The sequence below is a fragment of the Falco peregrinus genome, chromosome 3 (assembly GCF_023634155.1).
Source record: "Falco peregrinus isolate bFalPer1 chromosome 3, bFalPer1.pri, whole genome shotgun sequence".
Classification (NCBI taxonomy): Eukaryota; Metazoa; Chordata; class Aves; order Falconiformes; family Falconidae; genus Falco; species Falco peregrinus.
The window spans coordinates 31,964,482-31,984,301 of NC_073723.1; the positions used below are offsets into that span (position 1 = coordinate 31,964,482).

General features: G+C 39.0%; 1 protein-coding gene across 1 annotated transcript in view; it reads left to right on the plus strand.

The window, feature by feature from the left end:
- The window catches only part of RAD54B (RAD54 homolog B), a 70,225-nt gene that overhangs the window by 33,988 nt on the left and 16,417 nt on the right, over positions 1-19,820 (plus strand). The window contains exons 4-7 of the mRNA XM_005231011.4: positions 9,581-9,781; positions 12,930-13,217; positions 15,728-15,890; positions 16,598-16,823. Of these exons, the coding sequence (XP_005231068.2) occupies positions 9,581-9,781; positions 12,930-13,217; positions 15,728-15,890; positions 16,598-16,823 (878 nt within the window). The remainder of the gene's footprint in view (positions 1-9,580; positions 9,782-12,929; positions 13,218-15,727; positions 15,891-16,597; positions 16,824-19,820) is intronic.

Consider the following 19,820-nt stretch of genomic DNA (forward strand, 5'->3'; position numbering starts at 1 on the left):
TCTTTGCATTTTAGGAACAGAGATTTTGTACACCACAGAAATAGTTTTATTTTTAATAAAAAACAGTAGAAGTAATAGCAAATGCTTAAGAGAATGCCAAACTATACATTTTCAAAGTACCACATATCGATTTAGCTGTGTACCTTTCATTAACATTTAAACACAAAAAGATGCATACATAGATCTCTGCAAGCTACTTCAAAAATTTACTTATTTTTGAGATGGCTACAGTTAGCCTGTGATTGTGTAATAGTCTAATAATTATTTATTAGTAATTTGGATTTTTTGATAATTAAGTATTTGGAATTTTCCTACTTATATCCCATTAAGACTATCATTTACTGCAATAACATTCAATATTTACAGAACCCAAGTATAAATGTTGCTTTCTGACATCATTTTTGCATTTATTTTTTGAAGTAAAAGGGCCTTTACTTGACAAATTAATCAAAACAACTTTTGGTGTGGATGGCAGCATTAAGAAGTGTAGTAAACAGTCAACTTGGATGGCATTTGAGTGGTTCCAGTGTTTTACCAAGCTGATCTGGCTCACTGCACCGAATGATTCCTGCAGCCTTTCAGAATTCTCAATGATGCTGACTTTTCCTTTGATAATAGGACTTGCACATCTATTTCTGTGGACTTGACAGAAGCTTTCAGCTTACTTCATTAAATTTTTACAGTGTAGCAGGACTCAGTTGGATTTTTAGGCAGTTGGGAGGTTTAGGAAGAATAGTTTCCTACCATGGAGCTATAGTTTTGAGAGTTATGTGCTCTCCATCCTCCCTTCTCTGCAGCTGATACCCTTAAGAGGTAAATGTTTCATTGAATGATGATGAGAGGATTGTTTCTACTTGTAGTGGTTTTGTGTGGCAAGGTTTTGGTAGCAGGGGGGCTGCAGGGGTGGCTTCTGTGAGAAGCTGCCAGAAGCTTCCCCCATGTCCAGTGGAGCCAATGCCAGCTGGCTCGAAGACGAACCTACCACTGGCCAAGGCTGAGCTCATCAACGATGGTGGTAGCACCTCTAGGATAGCGTATTTAGAAAAAAAATAATCTGCGCCAGCAGGGGAGAGGCATGAGACTGTCTGAGAGAAACAGCTCTGCAGACGCCAGGGTCAGTGAAGAAAGAGGGGGAGGAGGTGCTCCAGGTGCCGAAGCAGAGGTTCCCCTGCAGCCTGTGGTGAGGGCCTGTTCCCCTGCAGCCCATGGAGGTTAATGGTGGACCAGATACCCACTCCACAGCCTGTGGAGACCCCATGCCAGAGCAGACGGATACCCAAAGGAGGCTGCGAACCTGTGGGATGCCCACACTGAAGCAAGATTGCTGGCAGGACTTGTGGACCTGTGAAGAAAGCCCAGGCAGGAGCAGGTTTGCTGGCAGGTCTTGTGACCCCGCATGGGATCCACGCTGGAGCAGTCCATTTCTGAAGGACCACATCCCATGGAAGGGACCCACGCTGGAGCAGTGTTTGAAGGACTGCAACCTGTGGGAAGAACCCACGTTGGAGAAGTTCATGGAGAACTGTCTGCCGTGGGAGGGACACCACGCTGGAGCAGGGGAAGAGTTTGAGGAGGGAGTGGCAGAAACATGTGATGAACTGACCCCAACCTCCATTCCCTGTTCACCTGCGCTGCTTGGGGGTAGGACACAGAGAAATCTGGAATTAAGTTAAGCTTGGGAACAGGAGAGAGGTGGGGGGAAGGTGTTTTTTTCTGATTTGAATGGTAATAAATTAAACTTATTCTCCCCAAGTCTAGTCCCTTTTGCCCATGACGGTAATTGCTGAGTGGTCTCCTGTCCTTATCTTGACCCATGAGCCTTCCGTTAGATTTTCTCTCCCCTGTCTGGTTGAGGAGGGGAGTGATAAAGGAGCAGTCTTGGTGGGCATCTGGCATTCAGCCAAGGTCAAACCACTACACTACTTATTCAAATTAAGTACATCTACTGTCTGCATTATTGTGTGTAGAAGTTTCCAGTTTGAAAAGACAATCAAGGTTACAAATTTAAGTACCCAGAAGCCTGCAAATACGCACAACCTGCATCCAGCCTTCTGATGCAGTTGGGTATAGTCATTAGTTACATGATTATGGATTATGTTTCTGTAGGCTTCCTTGCCAGTTTCTGTTCACAGAATGGATGAGTCCACTTATTCAGTATTTTTTTCCACCTCTTTGTTCAGTTATAGACTTGTGCCTTTTTTTCAGCACACTATCTGAACTATTTTGAATTAATTAGCTAGTGGTTTTTTCCTCTGGTGCCCATCATGATAGTATCTGAGTGCTTCACATATGTAATTATATTTCACAACATCCTGGTGAGATAAGAGGTTGGTATAATCTCCACATTCTATGAGATAAAGCGGGAGCTAAGGCACGAAGAGAATAAACCCCAAAACCCCTGTTATTGCTGAACGTGCAGAATGAATCAGTTAGGACTGCATTATCTCAGTGCTTCAGTATACTGTACAGTAAATCTTGCCAAACCACAACTTGCAGTTGCACCTGTGAGCATTCACTTATTACTACAAATGAGTGAATCACAAGTCAGGTGCTCAGACAGATGTTTACTGCTGAAAGTTGGGGTTAAATGACTTTCCTTATACCACAGAGGAACTCTAGAAGACATGCAAGTAAAATCCAGTTCTCTAAGGCACCATTCAGCTTATCCAACCACAGGAGTGGACTTTCTGTCCTTGATGTCCTTCATCACACACCTTTTGCAGTTTGCAACAAAGCGGCTCAGAGATCGCATAGGCAGCAGCAGACTGTCTTCCTGCTGCTGCCAAGCAGTTCAGTTCTCTGCGCTGAATGAGCAAGAGGTCCCGTGGCGGTGTAGTGCAGCGTGTTTTCTGTAAAGACTTTGTCATTAATGCATACACACAATCGGGCAGGGCAGGTCACTGGAACGTCCTTATTTTTGATATCTCCAAACTTTGCTCAACTTCACAACCCTAAAGCTATTAACTTAATGGAAGCTGGGTTTTGGGGGTGAGGGGGTGATGTAGATTTGTACCACAAGGTTGTAGATGTTAATCTTTTGGCGTTTAGAGCAAATGAACATTTTTTAAATTATTATTCCATAAAATTTGATGTTTTCATCTATGTAAGACAGACAAGGTTGAAACTCTTATCTTTACCCTTTAGGGTAATAAAGTGAATTGCTGCATTAGTAGGTCACTGAATTCAGTGTAGACCATTAATATAGTGGCATGCAGTGCTTTGCCCGGTATTTTCTGGCAGCAAAAAAACTGAAAGACTGAAAATTTTTCAGGTTGAAGAGCAGAATGTGCCAAAGGGACTTCAGGAGAACAATACAGTGACCCAAGCTTTGGCTCCTGCTTTGCCTTTGCCGACTTTTCCACTAGAAATTTTGTCTGATTCTGTCCTCTACCAGTCCTAAACTCAGAATTAATTTGGGTTTGTCTTGCAGAGTGTCATCAGTCAAACGGATGCAATTCAAAAGCTTAATTGCCTCCATCTCTTATGTTGCATCTAAATCTCCCCTTGCAGCCCTACTCACCTGGAGAACAGCTACTGAATCTGGTCTGTAAATTGATATGGAATAGTGTAACAATTATAGTAGTTTTAAGCTGACTACCTTTAAGACTACCTTGGTGGTCTTCAAAATTGAATTAGTAAAAAAGTTAAACTAGAAGGATGGGGGAAGAGTAGGGGGCTCTGTTGCCCAGGAGGCTGAGTTGCTCTGAGCGCTCTTCATGTCTTTGTGCAGCCAGTGGCCTTCTGGGCTCACATGCTTCCTTTTTTTTTATGTTGCAGTGCCATGTTGTTCTTAGCTGTTGCTTCCATTGTAATTTCTCACTTTATTTTCCCTGTTGCTGTCTAATCAGCTCATTTTCTCATTTATTTTTTCCTTGATTTCCCTTGATGGCTTCCAGCCATATGTTTTTTAGTGAACCTTGAATTTTGAGAGTCAGAGATGAGGGGCAGTAAGTTTTTCTCGTGCCAGTTCCTGCTCAGAAAATCCCAGCTGTTTCTCAGCTCCTTGGCTCTTAAACTGGACCCTAGTCCCCGTCTGCCCCAGTGGTTCTCCCCATCCCTTCTCCCAACATAATCTGTTGTCTTTCTAACTCTTTTTACTCCCTGCCTGGTTTCTAGCTTTTCCTTGTGTGCTTTGATTCCAGCTTAGACTTGCAGTCTTTTACCCAGTTGTCAGTTTTCTGCTGGTTTAACATCACCCTTCCTTTCCAGCAGTAGTCTTTCATTTCAGGCTGCTTCTCGCAAATGCCTTTTTCTTGTAACTGGTCGTTGTCCCCTCTGCCATGTTTCCCTGTTTGGTGTCAGGAGGGGACATGATGTCTCCGAAGGAGAGGGACAAGGAAAAACTCCCTGCTGCCATGCTTGGAAAAGACCCAGCTTTGGTCTGAGCAGTGAGAGCCGTGATTATAGAGAAAGCTATTCCTGGCCTCAGTTAGAACATGTCCAGTGTGTAATCCTCAGGAAATTAAGCTGCAGGGAATGTGCAAACGGCATTTATTTCCAAGAGCTTTTAGCTTTCAGGAATGGAAAAAGTTTTACCCCAGAAAAAAAAAAAAAAAAAAAAAGCAAGCAGTGTTGTCTTCTCCGATTTTTAGATTCTTCTCCAGAATATTGAATTATTAGAGCTTCTACAAGGAATAATAATTTATTGTGACTAAAACTGCATTGATCTGTGATCTTTTTTCTCATAAACAGTGATTTTTCTTTCACTAAAAGTTTTTATGGATGTTGTGTGTGTATGTGGATATGTGTGCTTAAACTGAGATAGCTAGCATGGAAGATGTCATATAGACTGATGAAGGGTTGGCAAATTTATTAGCTATGTAAAATAAGGTCCACTAATGGGGATCCCAGTAGTAATGCATGATCATCAGAAAGGCTAATTTGATTGGAATTTCAGATGAAAGATATGCATATAAAGTGGCTTTAGCACAGGTGTTTGAAAGTGCTATAAAAATTTGTTCGTTTGCATTTTTGTTTAAAAATAATTTTGAATGTAAAACAATGCTGTGTTTTTCAAAGAAAATATTCTTGCTTGAAATGCCAGTCTTTAGGTGAGTTTTCTAATGATGCTGATATATGTGAGATTAATTACATATACATTTTGTGTTTGAAAGAGTTATATAAAGCAGTGGGTTGTAATTGAGCAACTCTGAGATGTAATCCCAGCTGTCATTGATTCCTATGGTTTTAGGGCAAGTTAGCTTGACTCTTGCTGGTTGCAGTCCTCAAAGAAGTCTCATAGAAGTGCTGTGAGAAGAGTTATCACATTTTTTTCCATCTTTAAGGCACACTAATATACATTTACATGTTAGCTTAGTATAAAGTTTATGGTTAGACTGAAATTGCTTTGCAAATGAAGGATGATGCTGTCTCTGTCTCATATTTCTTCAAATATTCCTGGGATATCTTAGGAGTGTTTAGCATACAGACCTTTCGTATAGAACAAGATATTTAACTACTATGTAAACATCTGTTCTCTAAATGTTAGGAGTTAATTTGATTAAGGAGCTGTTTGATTACTTCCTCTGCTCAGAAGACAGAGGTGACGCTGGCTCTGCGGAGCACATCGACGGCATACGCGCAGAGTGGCAGCAGGAGCTGCAGCAGAGCACTGCCATCAAGTTTCACTGTGATTTGTTCAGAGCCCAAGTCTCCTTTTACCTCGGTCCAGATATTTTGCTCTGCCTCCCTCTCCTGTGTAATTATTCCTGAGCACTATAGAGCACAACTTGAATCAAGGTTGTCTTCTTTAAACTGTAATTTTTGTATTGTGACAATGCTCTTTAATTAGAAGATTCAGCCTGGTTGAGGGAAAACTCACTGTTGTTCCATACACACAACATGGCAGTTCAGGTACAGAGGTGTCGGGTAACTTGTCAGGTCCCATGGTTTCAAAATCACCCCAAACCTAACAGTAGCTGCCACAAAAAAAGGGGCATGCTGCCAGTGTCTTGTTCCAAACCGCACATATCCCTTCCCTGTATTGACTGTAGTTGCCGATGGGTTTCACTGAGCTGGCTTGCCTGCAGCTGGTGGATGAGAAACAGAGGGGGAGAGGGAAGGAAAGGTGAGCTTGTGGGCTTTGGCAGCAGCCTGCAGTTGCATGGAGTTAGGCCTCCATTAAAGCATGCCTCAGGCGGAGGTGGCTGGTGCCCTGCGCCCTGCGCCCTGAAGCATGCGCACTCCTTACCTTCTTACAGTAAGGCATGCTTACAGTGGTGCAAGCTACACCGTGTAGTCTACTGAATGTGCTTTTGCGTTACCTTTTGTAGTCTTTCATAATGCAGCTGCTTTCTTCGGTGCATTGAGAGTAACCTAACACACTTAATCGATGCATTTTCTCTAAATCCTGCTCATCAGAAACTGGTTAAACTAGTTTGCCATTGGAATGCTCCCCTGTCCTCTCCTGGATCCTGTCCCACCTTCTGTAAATCATCACCTTCCTGAGGCTGCTGAACTTTCCCTCATCAACTAGGCTATGGTTTCTATCTTGAAACTTAAGTCCTTGCTTTGTCAACCAGAGAGAAAGCTTTTTTATTTATGGAAGCTTTTCAAAGCCTTATTAGCCATGTCTTTTAAAGCTCCCAAGCCCTTCGTTCTGGGAGGAAAGACATGCCACTTGCTAGAGTTTCTTCATGGCTAAGAAAACTGCACTCTCAGGCTGGGCAGTTTTCTGTTTGGGAGAGAAATGAGCAGGCATGATTTCCTGATCTTTCTTGTACTGTGGTATACACAGAGTTCCTGTTACTTATTATTTTCAGTCCAAACTGATTAACAGCAAAGCTCAGAATTTACAATTGCAGTTTCTGCCAGGGCCTCAGCAAACCCATCTCTATTTTAAGATACTGTCTACAGTCAGTGAGCAGTAAGGGTTTTACTGTTGAAACTGTTGCTCTCTGTACCCCTGTATCAAACACTGAACTTAGTCCCTGTGCGTAACATACCAGTCTCATTTTAATTCCTGAAAAGTTCCTGATGCTGTATTTATTGAATTTGGATATTCTGCTGTTGCACTTGAATAAATCTTTGAAGTTAAATAGATGTGATGCTGAACACAAACAAAAATGATAAGGTAAAAGGCAGGTTGAATGTAAGTACCTAATCAGCATTGTTAGTGAACCGGTTTAGATTTTCTGTTCAAGGAAATTCTATGGAAGATAATTTTGAGAGAATGTTAATTGTTCTTACATAAAAATGTTCAATTAAAAAACCCACACTTATCTGAAACTATACTATAGTTAAAGGTAAAAGGAGAATACTTTTAAGTAACACAGAAACAAATTGTTACTGGATGTTTTTATAAACAGAAATTATGGTAATTCAGAAGGCAAATTATTGAGGGAAGAGATCTGAGCATTGCAGAGGCTGTTATTTTTTGGTTTTCCCATAGGAACATGGTAGTATTGTATGGAATATTGGTGCTTAGTTTGCTTCTCACTGGAGGGAGGTTGCTTTGGAAATCCTTTTTGGCAAAAGTCACTATTACAAAATGCTAGCAGTTTCCAGCTCTGTTTCTAAATTATTGGTTTTCTTATTATTTTAAATGAAGTAGGGATAAGAAGACTTTGAAGAATTGTTATTGACCTGAAAGTTAATCCACTGGTGAGTCAGATAATGCCACACAGGACTCCCTGAGTAAAAGAGCAATGACCATAAAACAGATATCAGGGGTCACTGAACTCATGTGGGAAGTCAGTGAAGGAGACAAGGAGGTGGTCATTTGTTTATGGATGGCCATCCTTCAAGAGAGAAGAGAGTTCTGCAATGAATTCTCCAGGTCTTGTAGTAACGGTTACTATAAATCTTAACCCGAGGAAAGAGGTTGCTGATTAAACTAAGAGAATCAGTTTGAAAAGCAAAGAGAAAACAATCTTGTATTTATCTTGTTGAATCAGTTTACAATTAGAAACTCAATATAGAATCAAATTAGTCTTTTGTCTTTTTAGCGATGTAGGAGTTTTCTCTCTCCCCACCTTCCTCCTTTGCTTCTCTAAATCTTACCACTTGTGATTACTGAAGATCCAATAGAGTCCTTGTACCTTTTTGCAAAACTGCAAGGATTTGTTCTTGCTCCCTGGCTCATTTCCCAGGTTTCACCTACAAAAGATCCCCTGCGTTTCAAGAAGAGCTGCTCTGTTCTGTTTTCTCATCCTTCTACGGTGTTCCATTACTTGTTCAGTAGCTGCTCTGTTATCCCTTGGAGATGGGGGCAGCTGTCATATGAAACGCTACAGGTGTTGTCATCCACTTATGGAAAATCCTATCTAGGTTAGGCACAGTTTTAGCCTAGAGTTCTTTACAGGCTAAAAAGTTTTAGAGAGCTTTGGGAAGAAAATTCTATTCAGTAAATATAGCATTTTTCATTTAGAGAATACCTTTTTTTGTAAATGGTAGTCTGAAAAACTGCATTCATTTTAGGTATGTAACTTAGGAGTGTTTCACAGTTTTAAGAATATGTAAACTTGATGTAGAAGTGATAAAATTGTCTCTTCACTGGACTGTTATTGTAAGCAAAAGTTTAATATTGCAGCTTATCCTTTAAATACCGGCACACTTGGAAATTTTGGAAAGGTTAGTCTGTGGCATAAGCACTTTTTTGTAACATATTTGTATAATGTTGAATCCCAGATGGAATCAAAGGAGCAAACCGATTTAAGCCTTTAACCAGCATGCAAGGGTATTTTAATGAAAATTAGTCTGATTTTTCCTTTGAAGCTGTGCATGTGCTGAAAAGGAATGCTACAGATATTCCTGTAGGTAATGCTGGGGACTTATCTAACATTACTTATGTTAGATTGCTAACTCTTGAAAGCATGTGTTTAGTCTTAATCGATATGATAATCAACTGCTCTCTGTTCTATTATGATTTCTTAATCTTATTAACCTAAATATTTCCTATTAATATTTACATCTGTGACACTTCCGTTAGGTAACTGCTGACAGATCTAAATCAGTCTAAGCCTAGTAAGAACAGTGGAGTTGCTGCAAACTCAAGAGATGGTCTGTTTCAAGATTTGCACAATTACTTATTTTTAAATGGTATAAGGAAAGGAGTTGAAATAATCTTTTGGATTGTTACAATTATGGTTATTCACCCACTTAGTACTAGTGACTTCAGGTGTGGTTAGTGGCTTCCCTTGCTCCCTTTTCTGAATTCTGTGTTCCTGTCCTTGCTTCCAGAACATTGCCCAGCACCATCTCACCAGAACCCTGTTTTCATTTTCTCCAGTGGTCGTTTCCCTTTTGTTTTTTTCCAGCCTTTCCTTTTATTGTTTCTCCACTCTCATCATCTTGTATGTATGTCAAATCAGGAGCTCACTTACTAATGTACCAAGTAATGTGCTTTTCCTGGAAGTGCACACTTTCTGAAACAATTTAATGGTTCCTCTTTCAGGATGAGTTCCTTACATGCTGTTCTGTCTGTGTCCAAACTTGGCATAAGCAGCCCAGGACAGGAAATACACCACTGTTTATACAAGATGAAATGCATAAATTGTCTTTGATTTGTTTGAAATGCAAATGGCTGTACGCTTTGTCAAGAGAACCTGAGATGTTCTTTGTTATTTTATTTCCTTTTTAGATGCACTGTATTTGCCAGCATCAGGGACAGCAAAGGAAGAAGCAGCTCAGGGAGAACCTGACTGCCTTGCGAAATATTTCAGTGTTGTTTGGTGTAAGGCATCAAAGAAAAAGCACAAGAAGTGGGAAGGAGATGCTGTTCTTATTACAAAAGGAAAGTCAGTAATATTGAAAGATATGGAAGGCAAAGACATTGGAAGAGGTACTGTAGATTTGCATACTTCTGTAAGTGAACAACTAGCTTAAAATTACTGTGCTGTGAAAAAAGAGACCCAGCTTTTTAGATAATTTCGAGTTCTCCGTACCAATGTCAACCACATGATGAAAGAACAGTAGGGTTTTTTTTTTGGGGGGTGGTGTGGGGAGAGACTGAAAGAAAGCTTTATATTTCTTATGTATAAGGCAGATGCATGGGGGAGGCTGGGGCAGGCTGAATAACATTATTCACAGAAACACCAAATGCTAGTCCAAGGAGAGGATCTGGAAATGAACGGCTGTACTAATTCAACAGAGATGCCAAATGAGGGATGACTAGTTGATTTTGGTTGCTCGCATAGTGCATCAAAGAAGGTCTTAAAATTAGGGGAGAATATACAGGTAAGTTCCTTTTAGATATTCCAGTCAGTAATGGTAATCGGGAATGTCTGAGGTTGGATCTGTACTTTTCAGCCAGCCAAACAACTAAAAATATTATCTTTATCGGAAAGACGAGCAAACAGCAACATTTTCCAGCCCAGCCAAAGTCAACTGTGTAGCAATTTTTAGTCTTGTAGTTTTAGCAGCAGCTGCTGCTCTAAGACACAGTTTGGGTTGATATCAGAGTTAAAAATAAGACTTGCAAACTATAGGCTGCAATCAGCTTGAGGCAGTATTTTTTTACAGAAAGCAAGGCAAGAATTAACTTTGCTAACTGAGCCAAAGATATTTTGTAAAGGAGTAGGATTGGACAATGTTGCTACAAAACATAATTTGATTATTTTTAGGGCTGAGGTGGCTTCTCTGTGCTTTTGTTACAATCATGATATTGTGAGCCTTGTTAGGACGAGGCAGTTTTGATTTGCGAATCAGTCTGTGACTTAGAAGTTAATTTAAATGTATTTATAGCAAAGCAATATATGTACAGGCTTGCTTGTTTTTTAAAAAGGCAGAGAGAAAGAGAGTAATGCCTGGAATGCATCAGCCACCACCCTGTTGTTCTTGTGTTTTTTCAAGTCCTGTCTTCTTGAATTAGCAGAAAACACAACAGAAAAATGAATATTCTGAGTTTTGCTGGTAAAAGTCTTTCTGCTGTGTTTGATGGTGTCAGGGAGCACAGTGATACCAATGTCATTGGTGCTAACTTGCCTATTCAGAGTTGCTTTCAATGCTCATTGATACTAAGGAAAAAATAAATTGACCAATTTAGGTAACCTAAGTTTGAAATTTCTGCAATTATTCTACAAGCCCATTGAGTGAGAAGGAAAGGTCCAGTAGTGGTTACCTCCAAAATTGTACTTAATGATAGGAAGTTTACAGTGAGTGTAGATGAGCATCCAGGATTATTATTTTTAAATGGAAAGAAAAGGGCAAAGGAAGATTATTAATTTTTTTTTCAGGCACACCAGGGCTGGATCTAAGAAGGGGAATGGGAACCTAAAACCAGCACAGCCTGTAGCTTGTTTTGAAGGCAGCGGAACATGTTGCTTGTTTTTCTCCCCTGCAAATGTCCTAATGCCTTAATAATGTATTGCAAAGAATTTGGGAAATGGTCTCTTGTAATTTTCTGTATGTTATAGAAACAGTTGTTTCTGGCAGCTGCATAAACATTTGAGCTTTATAGGTTTGCTTTTTGCCTTTCCTCAGTTCCCATGTACCCTTAAAGCTCATCCTGTCTTAGAATTAAACTCTTCAAACCGGAATCCAGAAGATCCTGCACAGGGTTACGCTTGAATTCAGTACGTTCAGCCTGAAGTTATGTAGAGGCATACAGAAAAAAAAAATGCTGAGCAATGGAGAGGTCATAAATGCCCTCTCCAGGCATCTCATTTAGGAAGGCACGTGCATTCTCTTGTGTTCAGACATCTTCAGTTCTTTCCTGAAAGCAAGTGTTCTTTCAAGAACCAAACAAGATTTGCTGTGCACTTTTTTAGTACATTTAGAGGAGGGGGAAAAAAACACCCCCCTTTCCCTTTTGGTCAGACTGTTTTTCAGCACTTGCTTAGGCTGTGAAACACCTCAGTAATTTTTTTCTGTAATTCAAATCCAGATCTTCACCTTCCAGCCTCCCACATTCCCATTAGTGGGAGACCTGAGCTTTGCAAACAGCTCCCAACAGTCTTTATATGTAGTGTTTGTTGGATAAAATATGTGTAAAACCTTGGGAGGTGTTGCCTCTTTCACAGGTGAGTGTTTTAACTGCTGGTCTACACAGTCACGCTTTTTATTTTTTTGGCCCAACTGAGGACCCAAGCCTATTTATCCAAAGTGGCACAAATTCAAGTTGGAATAAAGAACATGATTTGAATTTTGAGGTAGAGATGTGGCTTTGACCTCCCTGAGTTAAGAAAATAAATTAGGTATGTCTCCTTTTTCTTATGTGAGAGCTTCAACCACTAGAATGCTATTTAAAATGAAGAACCACCACTCTCCTACATCTTTATCTTAAAAGAGAGTGGCGGCTGTAGCTGTATTTTGTAATGAGACTAATAATATGTGTTAGCTGCTCTGAGAATGCCCACCTGATAGAGTCCTTAAGGGGACATGGAAGAATGCATCACCTCCCCGGTGGGTTTTTGAATGAACGAACTCTATTGAGCTGATTGATAAATCCTGGCAATTATCAGAGCATGTATGTTTCAGAGCATGTGTAGAAGTAAAGATTTCAGATGCATATGAATCCTTAATGGTAAAAAGCTAATTTAGAATTATTTTAAAAGTAGAATATTCTGTTTAGATCAACAGCAAGAGGGGCTAGTGGTGCTCTTGTTGGGGCATGAAAGGAAGGAAGAAGGACCTGGAATGGTTATTAGTTTTAAGCAAGTTTAAAACTAAGGCAAGCTGCTAGATTTTATGATACGGGGCTGCTTTTTATAAATTCTCTTAAATGGATATTTGACATTCAGTAGAATTGATTGTGGATGAGGATGATTGAATATTTGCTCACATATTCCACTAATTCTGATTGTTAACACTCAAACGTCAAACTCTGTTAAGGAGGAAAAGGCTGTGAGTTCATGTGTGTAACAAATTGAATGCTTAAGAATCTGATACCTGTTCACAGTTTTGTTGTTCCTTCCTGCAGATGAGTACTGGTGTTAAGGAAGTAGTATTTGCTGTGTTCTCCTAATTGATACATTTTTGTATTCTTTTAGGTACTGGATATAAATCTAAAGAGCTAGACAGTCTTGATGAAGGTCAAACACTGGTGGTTGGAGGAAAAGAAATTGAAGTGATGGGTGTAATTTCGGCAGATGACTTCAGCAGTGGCAGGTGTTTTCAGGCAGGAATAGGAGCTCATGACACAATCCCAACTGCTTTATCTCAAACTAATACGAAACCATTCTGTAAACCATTCAAAAGTGTCTGTCAACCCAATACTAAAGAGGGTATGCTCAAAGATTCTCAAAGCTACAAACCTCGCCATGATCCAAATGCTTCAAGTAAGATTCAGATTTTTAAGTTTCTTTAACCATCCTCTGAGTCTCAAAATAACATTGAATGTGTAACCAAAATTTTCATGTTCTCCAATGTATTAGTGAAGTATTTCTGACATACAGTACTAGTGTTTCTGTCAATACCATGTTAGGATTTTATGTGTGTTTCTAACAAGTACTGTGCGCCACGTAGTTTCTCATAGTTGTTACAGATGGCTGTAGAAACAAGTTAGAGTGGCTTCTGAGAGTTTTGCCCAGAAAAATTAGTTTCTTCATCAGACAAACACTCTGACATGCTACAACTTCTAGATGAGTTCCAGCTTCCCCCTAGGGTCAGTGAAGCACTGACATAATATGGCAGCACGGTAATTACAGTGGATGTTCAGTAACAAAGAAGTTAAGCCAGATTCAAAGAATCGCTTCTGATGGTGCCTGATTCTTCACAGCCAATGAGTGTAACTATACTGCCCAAACTCAGCCAAATACATTTTAGAATAAAAGTTTTGTTTTATAATGCTAGAAGTACCGTGTGCTGAAGAGCCATGAAAGTTCACAAATTGCGTAGTTAATACAGTTGTTGTGATAGGGATCCTGTAAACATTTGATAGCTGCGGGAAGTGGTGTTGCTTATCTAAATGAGAAGTACTCTCTCGTCTTGTCAGTAACAAACCATTTAGGAGCTATATTCTGCTGATGGCATTATCTTTCGGATGGAGGATAAAAATGAGATTAAAGAAATGTTACTAAAGCAGAGCCATGCCTATAAAAAAAAAAGAAAGAAGTTTGTTCTACATTCTCGCTATAGTTATACCTCCATCCTACCTCTTACCTCATATCCTGATACTATGGGACTTTTCAGAACTAGTGTTTGGCTGCTATGTTTAATAAACAATGAAATCTTAATCAAATGCTAGTTAATGATATCACTGGCCCTTTTGTAGAGCAGCCTTATTACTACCAGCTTCTGGTTTGAATTCCACTTGAGTATGTTGTCTCTGAGAGTGTTCCTTCCTGTATTTGCAAGATGATACTTCATTAGCTTTCTAACGTAAAATCTGGCAAAGAATTGATATATCCAGCACTCAAATTAACTTCTTTGCTGTTTCTGCACTAGTCTGTTAAAAAGCTTCATTTTTGTTCTAGTTGTCTCCTGTGACTTCTCTTCTGGTGAATTTGCGTACCTCCTATGAGATTTGGAGAGCCCTCAACACATCAATAGGTTGGACTCTCAGTCGTTAGAGTTGCTTACACAGGAGAATCACATAGTTTATTTAACGCCTTGTTGCATAACCTCTTTCAGAAGGAATGGAGATACTTTACTAGACCAGGACCTTGGTATTGGAACAGTTAGAGGTTTTCCTGTTGAGGTCTGTGCTAATAGTTGATTAAAATGCTCTTTCTTCAAAATGGAAAGCCATTTATTCCTGTGCTCAGTAGAACAGAGCGCAGTGACAAGGATGTAAAGCCACATGTTCCACAGATGATTTCTAAGCTTTTAGACTATTGCTCATCTAAGCCTTGTTTCTTCCCCATCTCTGAGGCTGAAAAATTTTGTCAGAAAAGTTATCTTTTTGTCACCGCTGGCTCTTGTACATATACACATGCAATTTGATGTAATCCATCAGAACTCAGCCCTTTGTCAGTAGGAAACAAAATCTTCTTGAATGATACAAGCCTTCAACCAACCTATTCCTATGGATAAATTATCAATATAGGTTGAGTGACATAAAATACAAGCAGCTATAAATTGCTTTCTCATTCTGTCCTCTGACAATACAACTTTTCATTGAAGATGTGTAGCAGCAATATAAGCAACCTAGTATGGACATTGTCTAGCAAAATTAGGACGTTAGAGTTTGTAAACAAATTATGGTAAGCAAAACTGTTACTCAGATGTAGCCCAATACTTCATGTTCTCTTTGCCTCTGTATGTCTTCAAACCTGTCAACTTCTTTTATTCATGCACTGTGGCAGCCTTTGTCAGCTCACTCTGTCCTTACCTATTTTTTTTAAATAAATTGTTGTCTTTTTATCTCTGTTTCTCAGGCAGAGTAATCTTTCTGTGCAGCTACAAGAATATCCCCTTGAAATGTAGTGTCTAGACCTTATGTAGGTCATTGTATATGTTCTTTTTCTTGAACTTTCCATTCAGAAGCCTTTTAGTACTTCTGATTTAACTCTACACATTCAAAGCATCATACAACATTTATTAGCAAGGTGGTTTCCCCTCATCATAAAAATAATACTCAGATTTCTCAGTTTGTCACCTTTATCTTTGAGAGAAGTGCAAACTATTTGGAAAACCTCTGTAAAAGGATTTTTTATTTGGAAGGCTATCTAGATGCTCTGTTGGTAAATTCATTTTCTGTCTGAGAATGGTCAATATATTAAACGGTATTTTTAACAGTCATTAGATCATAGACTTTATTCTGTAGCTGTTAGAGAAATAATACCCTTTGCTAACAAACTAAAAATAATGTTTTTGTGCAATACTTGCATGTGTTTTGAACTTCAAGATTCTCTAGTCATGCCAAGACCAAATGCAAGTCATCAGTGGATGTTCAATAAGGCTGGTCTACCTATGGTGGATGTAGTTGTGGATCCTTACATTGCAAATAATCTCCGACCACATCAGAAAGAAGGAATTATATTTCTATATGAATGTGTAATGGGAATGAGGTAAGACAATAATTATCCTTTTGGCTTTCAATACCTGTAATATTTTCATGTCGATGTTTGAAATGAGACAATTTGAACAGGAAGATTTGAGCAATTGTTCAATTAAGTAATATTAGTAGTTTTCCCCCAGTAAAGGTTGCACAAGTTTTTTCTGACCTGTGTAATAGCATCATGCTTGCTATGACTTTGCCAGATGTGTTGGGAAGCCAGTGCCTCAAAAGGCCTGTGAGTTCTACTGCAAATACAAAGTCCTGTAAACACGGATACAATTAATTTATGCTAAAGAACACTGCTTTCTGGGATTTATAATTCATAGTTATTCATATAATTTATAATTCAGGCATTTAGAATAAAGAAGCTGTTATATCAACCTGCTGAAAAAGACACAGTACTATTCTCAAAAGTGTTTTCTCAAGTTATAGATTCCTTAAGGTATATACAAGTGTTAAAAACATTAGAATATTAATTCTAAAAGCAGATTGAAAATACTTGGTTTTGGAAGACTAAAGCATTAATCTACAAAACGAGGAATTTCACTCTAAGGTCTTCTGGTATAACTGAATGAAAACCTACAGTAGAGCATGATAAATATAAATAGGTTCTTTATACTTCAGAAAACAAGTACAAGAAGCAATTCCCTAAACCAGCTGTAAATAATTATAGCTATGTCTTTTAAAATGTTACCACCAGCTACTTATATCTTACAGAGTTAGTGGCAGATTTGGAGCTATTCTTGCTGATGAGATGGGCTTAGGAAAAACATTGCAATGCATTGCACTTGTCTGGACTCTTCTGCGTCAGGGGGTCTATGGATGCAAACCTGTACTAAGGCGAGCGCTAATTGTCACCCCTGGGAGTCTGGTAAAAAACTGGAAAAAAGAATTTCAGAAATGGTTGGGAAGTGAAAGGATCAAAGTCTTTACAGTTGATCAGGTAAGATTTATTTCCAAAAGGGGATTAGCTCATATTTGGCTCTGAATATAGGACTTGTGCTCCAACACCCCCCTTTTTTTTTTCCAACCAGAGACCAAAACTAGTAATTCTCTATTAATATTTATTTGTAATACTTTATTTTACCTTCAAGTAATTGTTTACATGGGCATTTAGCTGTCAGTAACCAGATCATAGCTCAAGCTCACCTGCCTGTGTAGCTTATGTCTATCTTATCTTTCCTCAAGCTTTTATCTTTGAAGATGTAAAAGGTGACACACTCCTCCTTGTGCCTCTTCAGTTTAAGGAGCTTTCTGTTGTCTATCAAAGTACACACCTTCCCTGCTTTATATACCAGAGCACCTACCTCGACTGACTTGTACTCCATTTCTGTGGTAGTCGCTTTTGTTCTGTACTGCAAACTTTTCTGCCTTTGTTTCAGCTGTCTGTTTCAGGTTACTTCAGAAGGTTATTCCTTTTATTGTCACTGCCAAGAATCAGGTTTCTGTAGGGGTGATTTAAAGTCTCATGAGTTACCAGGCCTACAGTCTCAGTGTTAGATAACGTGAATATCTCCCATCTCTAGAAGAATGCAGACAAATACAGATCTTAATAAAGGAGCAGGATGATGCTGATCCTTGTCCCCTTTTACAGTGGAGCTCTTCCTGCTGGTAAAGACACTCCCATGTTCCTGTAGTGCCTGGATAAATCCTATAGGCTGACAAAGTACTTCACCTTTTAATCTCCTTGGTATACCTTTAGAGTCCTGCCTTTGTTTCTGAAACACAGAACCCTCTCCATCCTTTACTGCAAATTCTAGCATAGACTCTGTGCTTCAGCAGCCTTTATTGACTGCATCAGACAGGAAAGCACCTGGCCAAGTGAAAGACAAAGGAGTTTGAGTGAGGCTGTGACATTACTGATTGAGGGCTTTCTCTGGGAGAGAGACACATCTTGCTCTGGTTGTCCAGTAAGGCTTTCTTGCCATGGAAATTTTCCAGTTAAGCATGGTTCAATATCTCAGTCACAGGGCTGGGTCCTCTCAGCACCAGCATTCATGAAGCTGTGAACAGGAGACTTGCTTATGCCTTCATTAATGCCTCTGAAACTTTCAGATTCAAGTTCTGTTTTTTATAATTTACCCTCTGGTATTTCTTTTCCTGAGACTTCTAGTCCCCATGTCCATATGGAGTGAGCATTCATAGCAGAAAGGAAAGAGAAGGTGTTTGGCAAACTGTGGTTTCTATATGTACATTCAGCAGTCTGCTGTACCCCTACTTTTTCCTTGCTCCTATGTATTTGGATTGTGCCAGTGGAAGGAAGTGGAGAATTTATAGTATCTGCATTGCTGCTTGCAACAAAGATAAAGATATTTATTTTCCAAAATTGTTTTTCAATCTAATAGTTCCATAAAAGTAGATTGAAGAAAAAAATTCTAAAGATTACCAGATTTCTTACACCAACCAGATTTGCTCTTAGTTTCTTTCATTATCCTTATTGCTTGTATGGAAGAGTGACTATTTCAGATTAAATGAAAGTTTTCAAACTGTTTTTAAACTCTTTTGTGGGGTGTACAAAATTTTGTAACAATAATAATTTCTTTGAATTCCGCTCATTATTGTCAAACCCTTGAAATTACTTAACCTACTCATCTTCCCCTGAGGACAGTCCACTAACAGGTGCTCTTTGCGTCATTTGCTTTCCTTAGTAACTTGCTTCAGGATGTGGAAATGAAGCAAACTGACATGTTAGTAACTGTAACATAATATAGGTTAGGGTGAGAAACAAGATGTTTCTAAAAGAAGTGGTTACAAAGCAAAATATAATATGGCAACATTTTAACCTGAAAAGGTACTTAGAAATAATTGAACGTTTTCTTGCAGTTTTTATGAATAATGTTGGGAGGAGAAAACCTGAATTTGCTGACAGTTACTGTGACCCAATATGACAGTAACTTCCATTTTCTTTTCATTTGAATAACTTTAATATTCTTACTCATCTCATTGGAGCCATTTGGATTGATGACACTCAGCAGCTTTTAAGATTGTGTTCCCAAATAGCAAGGAATACATTGTCATGCCAAAGGAAGTCACAATATGACTTCCCTGGGGTATAATGAGGTATTTCAAAATAATTTACTGTCTATCTTCTCTGGAAAACCAGCAATTACCATACTGTTATTTCTTTAGGATAACTTAAAAGGAAGAGCTTGTCTCAAAGATTTTTTCTATTCTTGCCTATGAGGAACACATCCAAAGAACTGGCAGACTTTTAAAAATGTGTTAGGCATGTTTTCCTCACTTTCATGCTGAAACACCATGAACTGATCCTAACCATTCAGTAACAGACTTCAGAAAAACAGGACATTATGCACTTTTAAAATGTGATTAGTTTACTTCTGTTACAATGCAAATGTCATGTAGAGGACACTGCTTTTAAAATGCCCACAAAGGTTGCATTTAGGTCTTGTTAATCCATGTTCTCAGCATTTGAGATGTGTTTGAGAGCATAACTCCTTTATCTGTTTGCAGAGTTTCACCTCTGCTGGGGCTGTTTTTAAAACTGGGGGTTTTAATTCAAAGTATCTGGAGAATTAATTAAAGATTTACATTGCTTCATGATTCAGCGTTTTTTGATTTAGACTTCACTGGTTACCTTGGATTTGGACTAATGCAAAGAAAGGTCTGTTCAGAGAGTAAGTCTGGGACATGGAGCTCTAATACTGATTGACAGATGCTCCATATGTGGCCCTGGGCAACTCACTTAAACCTGTCAAGTCACTTTGGGTAATTGTGAAAATGGACGCTATAACACACGCATGTCTTGCAGCCAGTTAAGAGGATGAATTAATTACTTGAAATTAACTTTTAAATTTACTTTAATTTTTAGTCCATCATCCACTGCTGCTGTTGTACACAGCAGGGAATATATTATATTTGGCTGCAGGGGGCTTATAATATGCCAAGACTCTCCTGCTTTTTTTAAGGGATTCAAACAGTC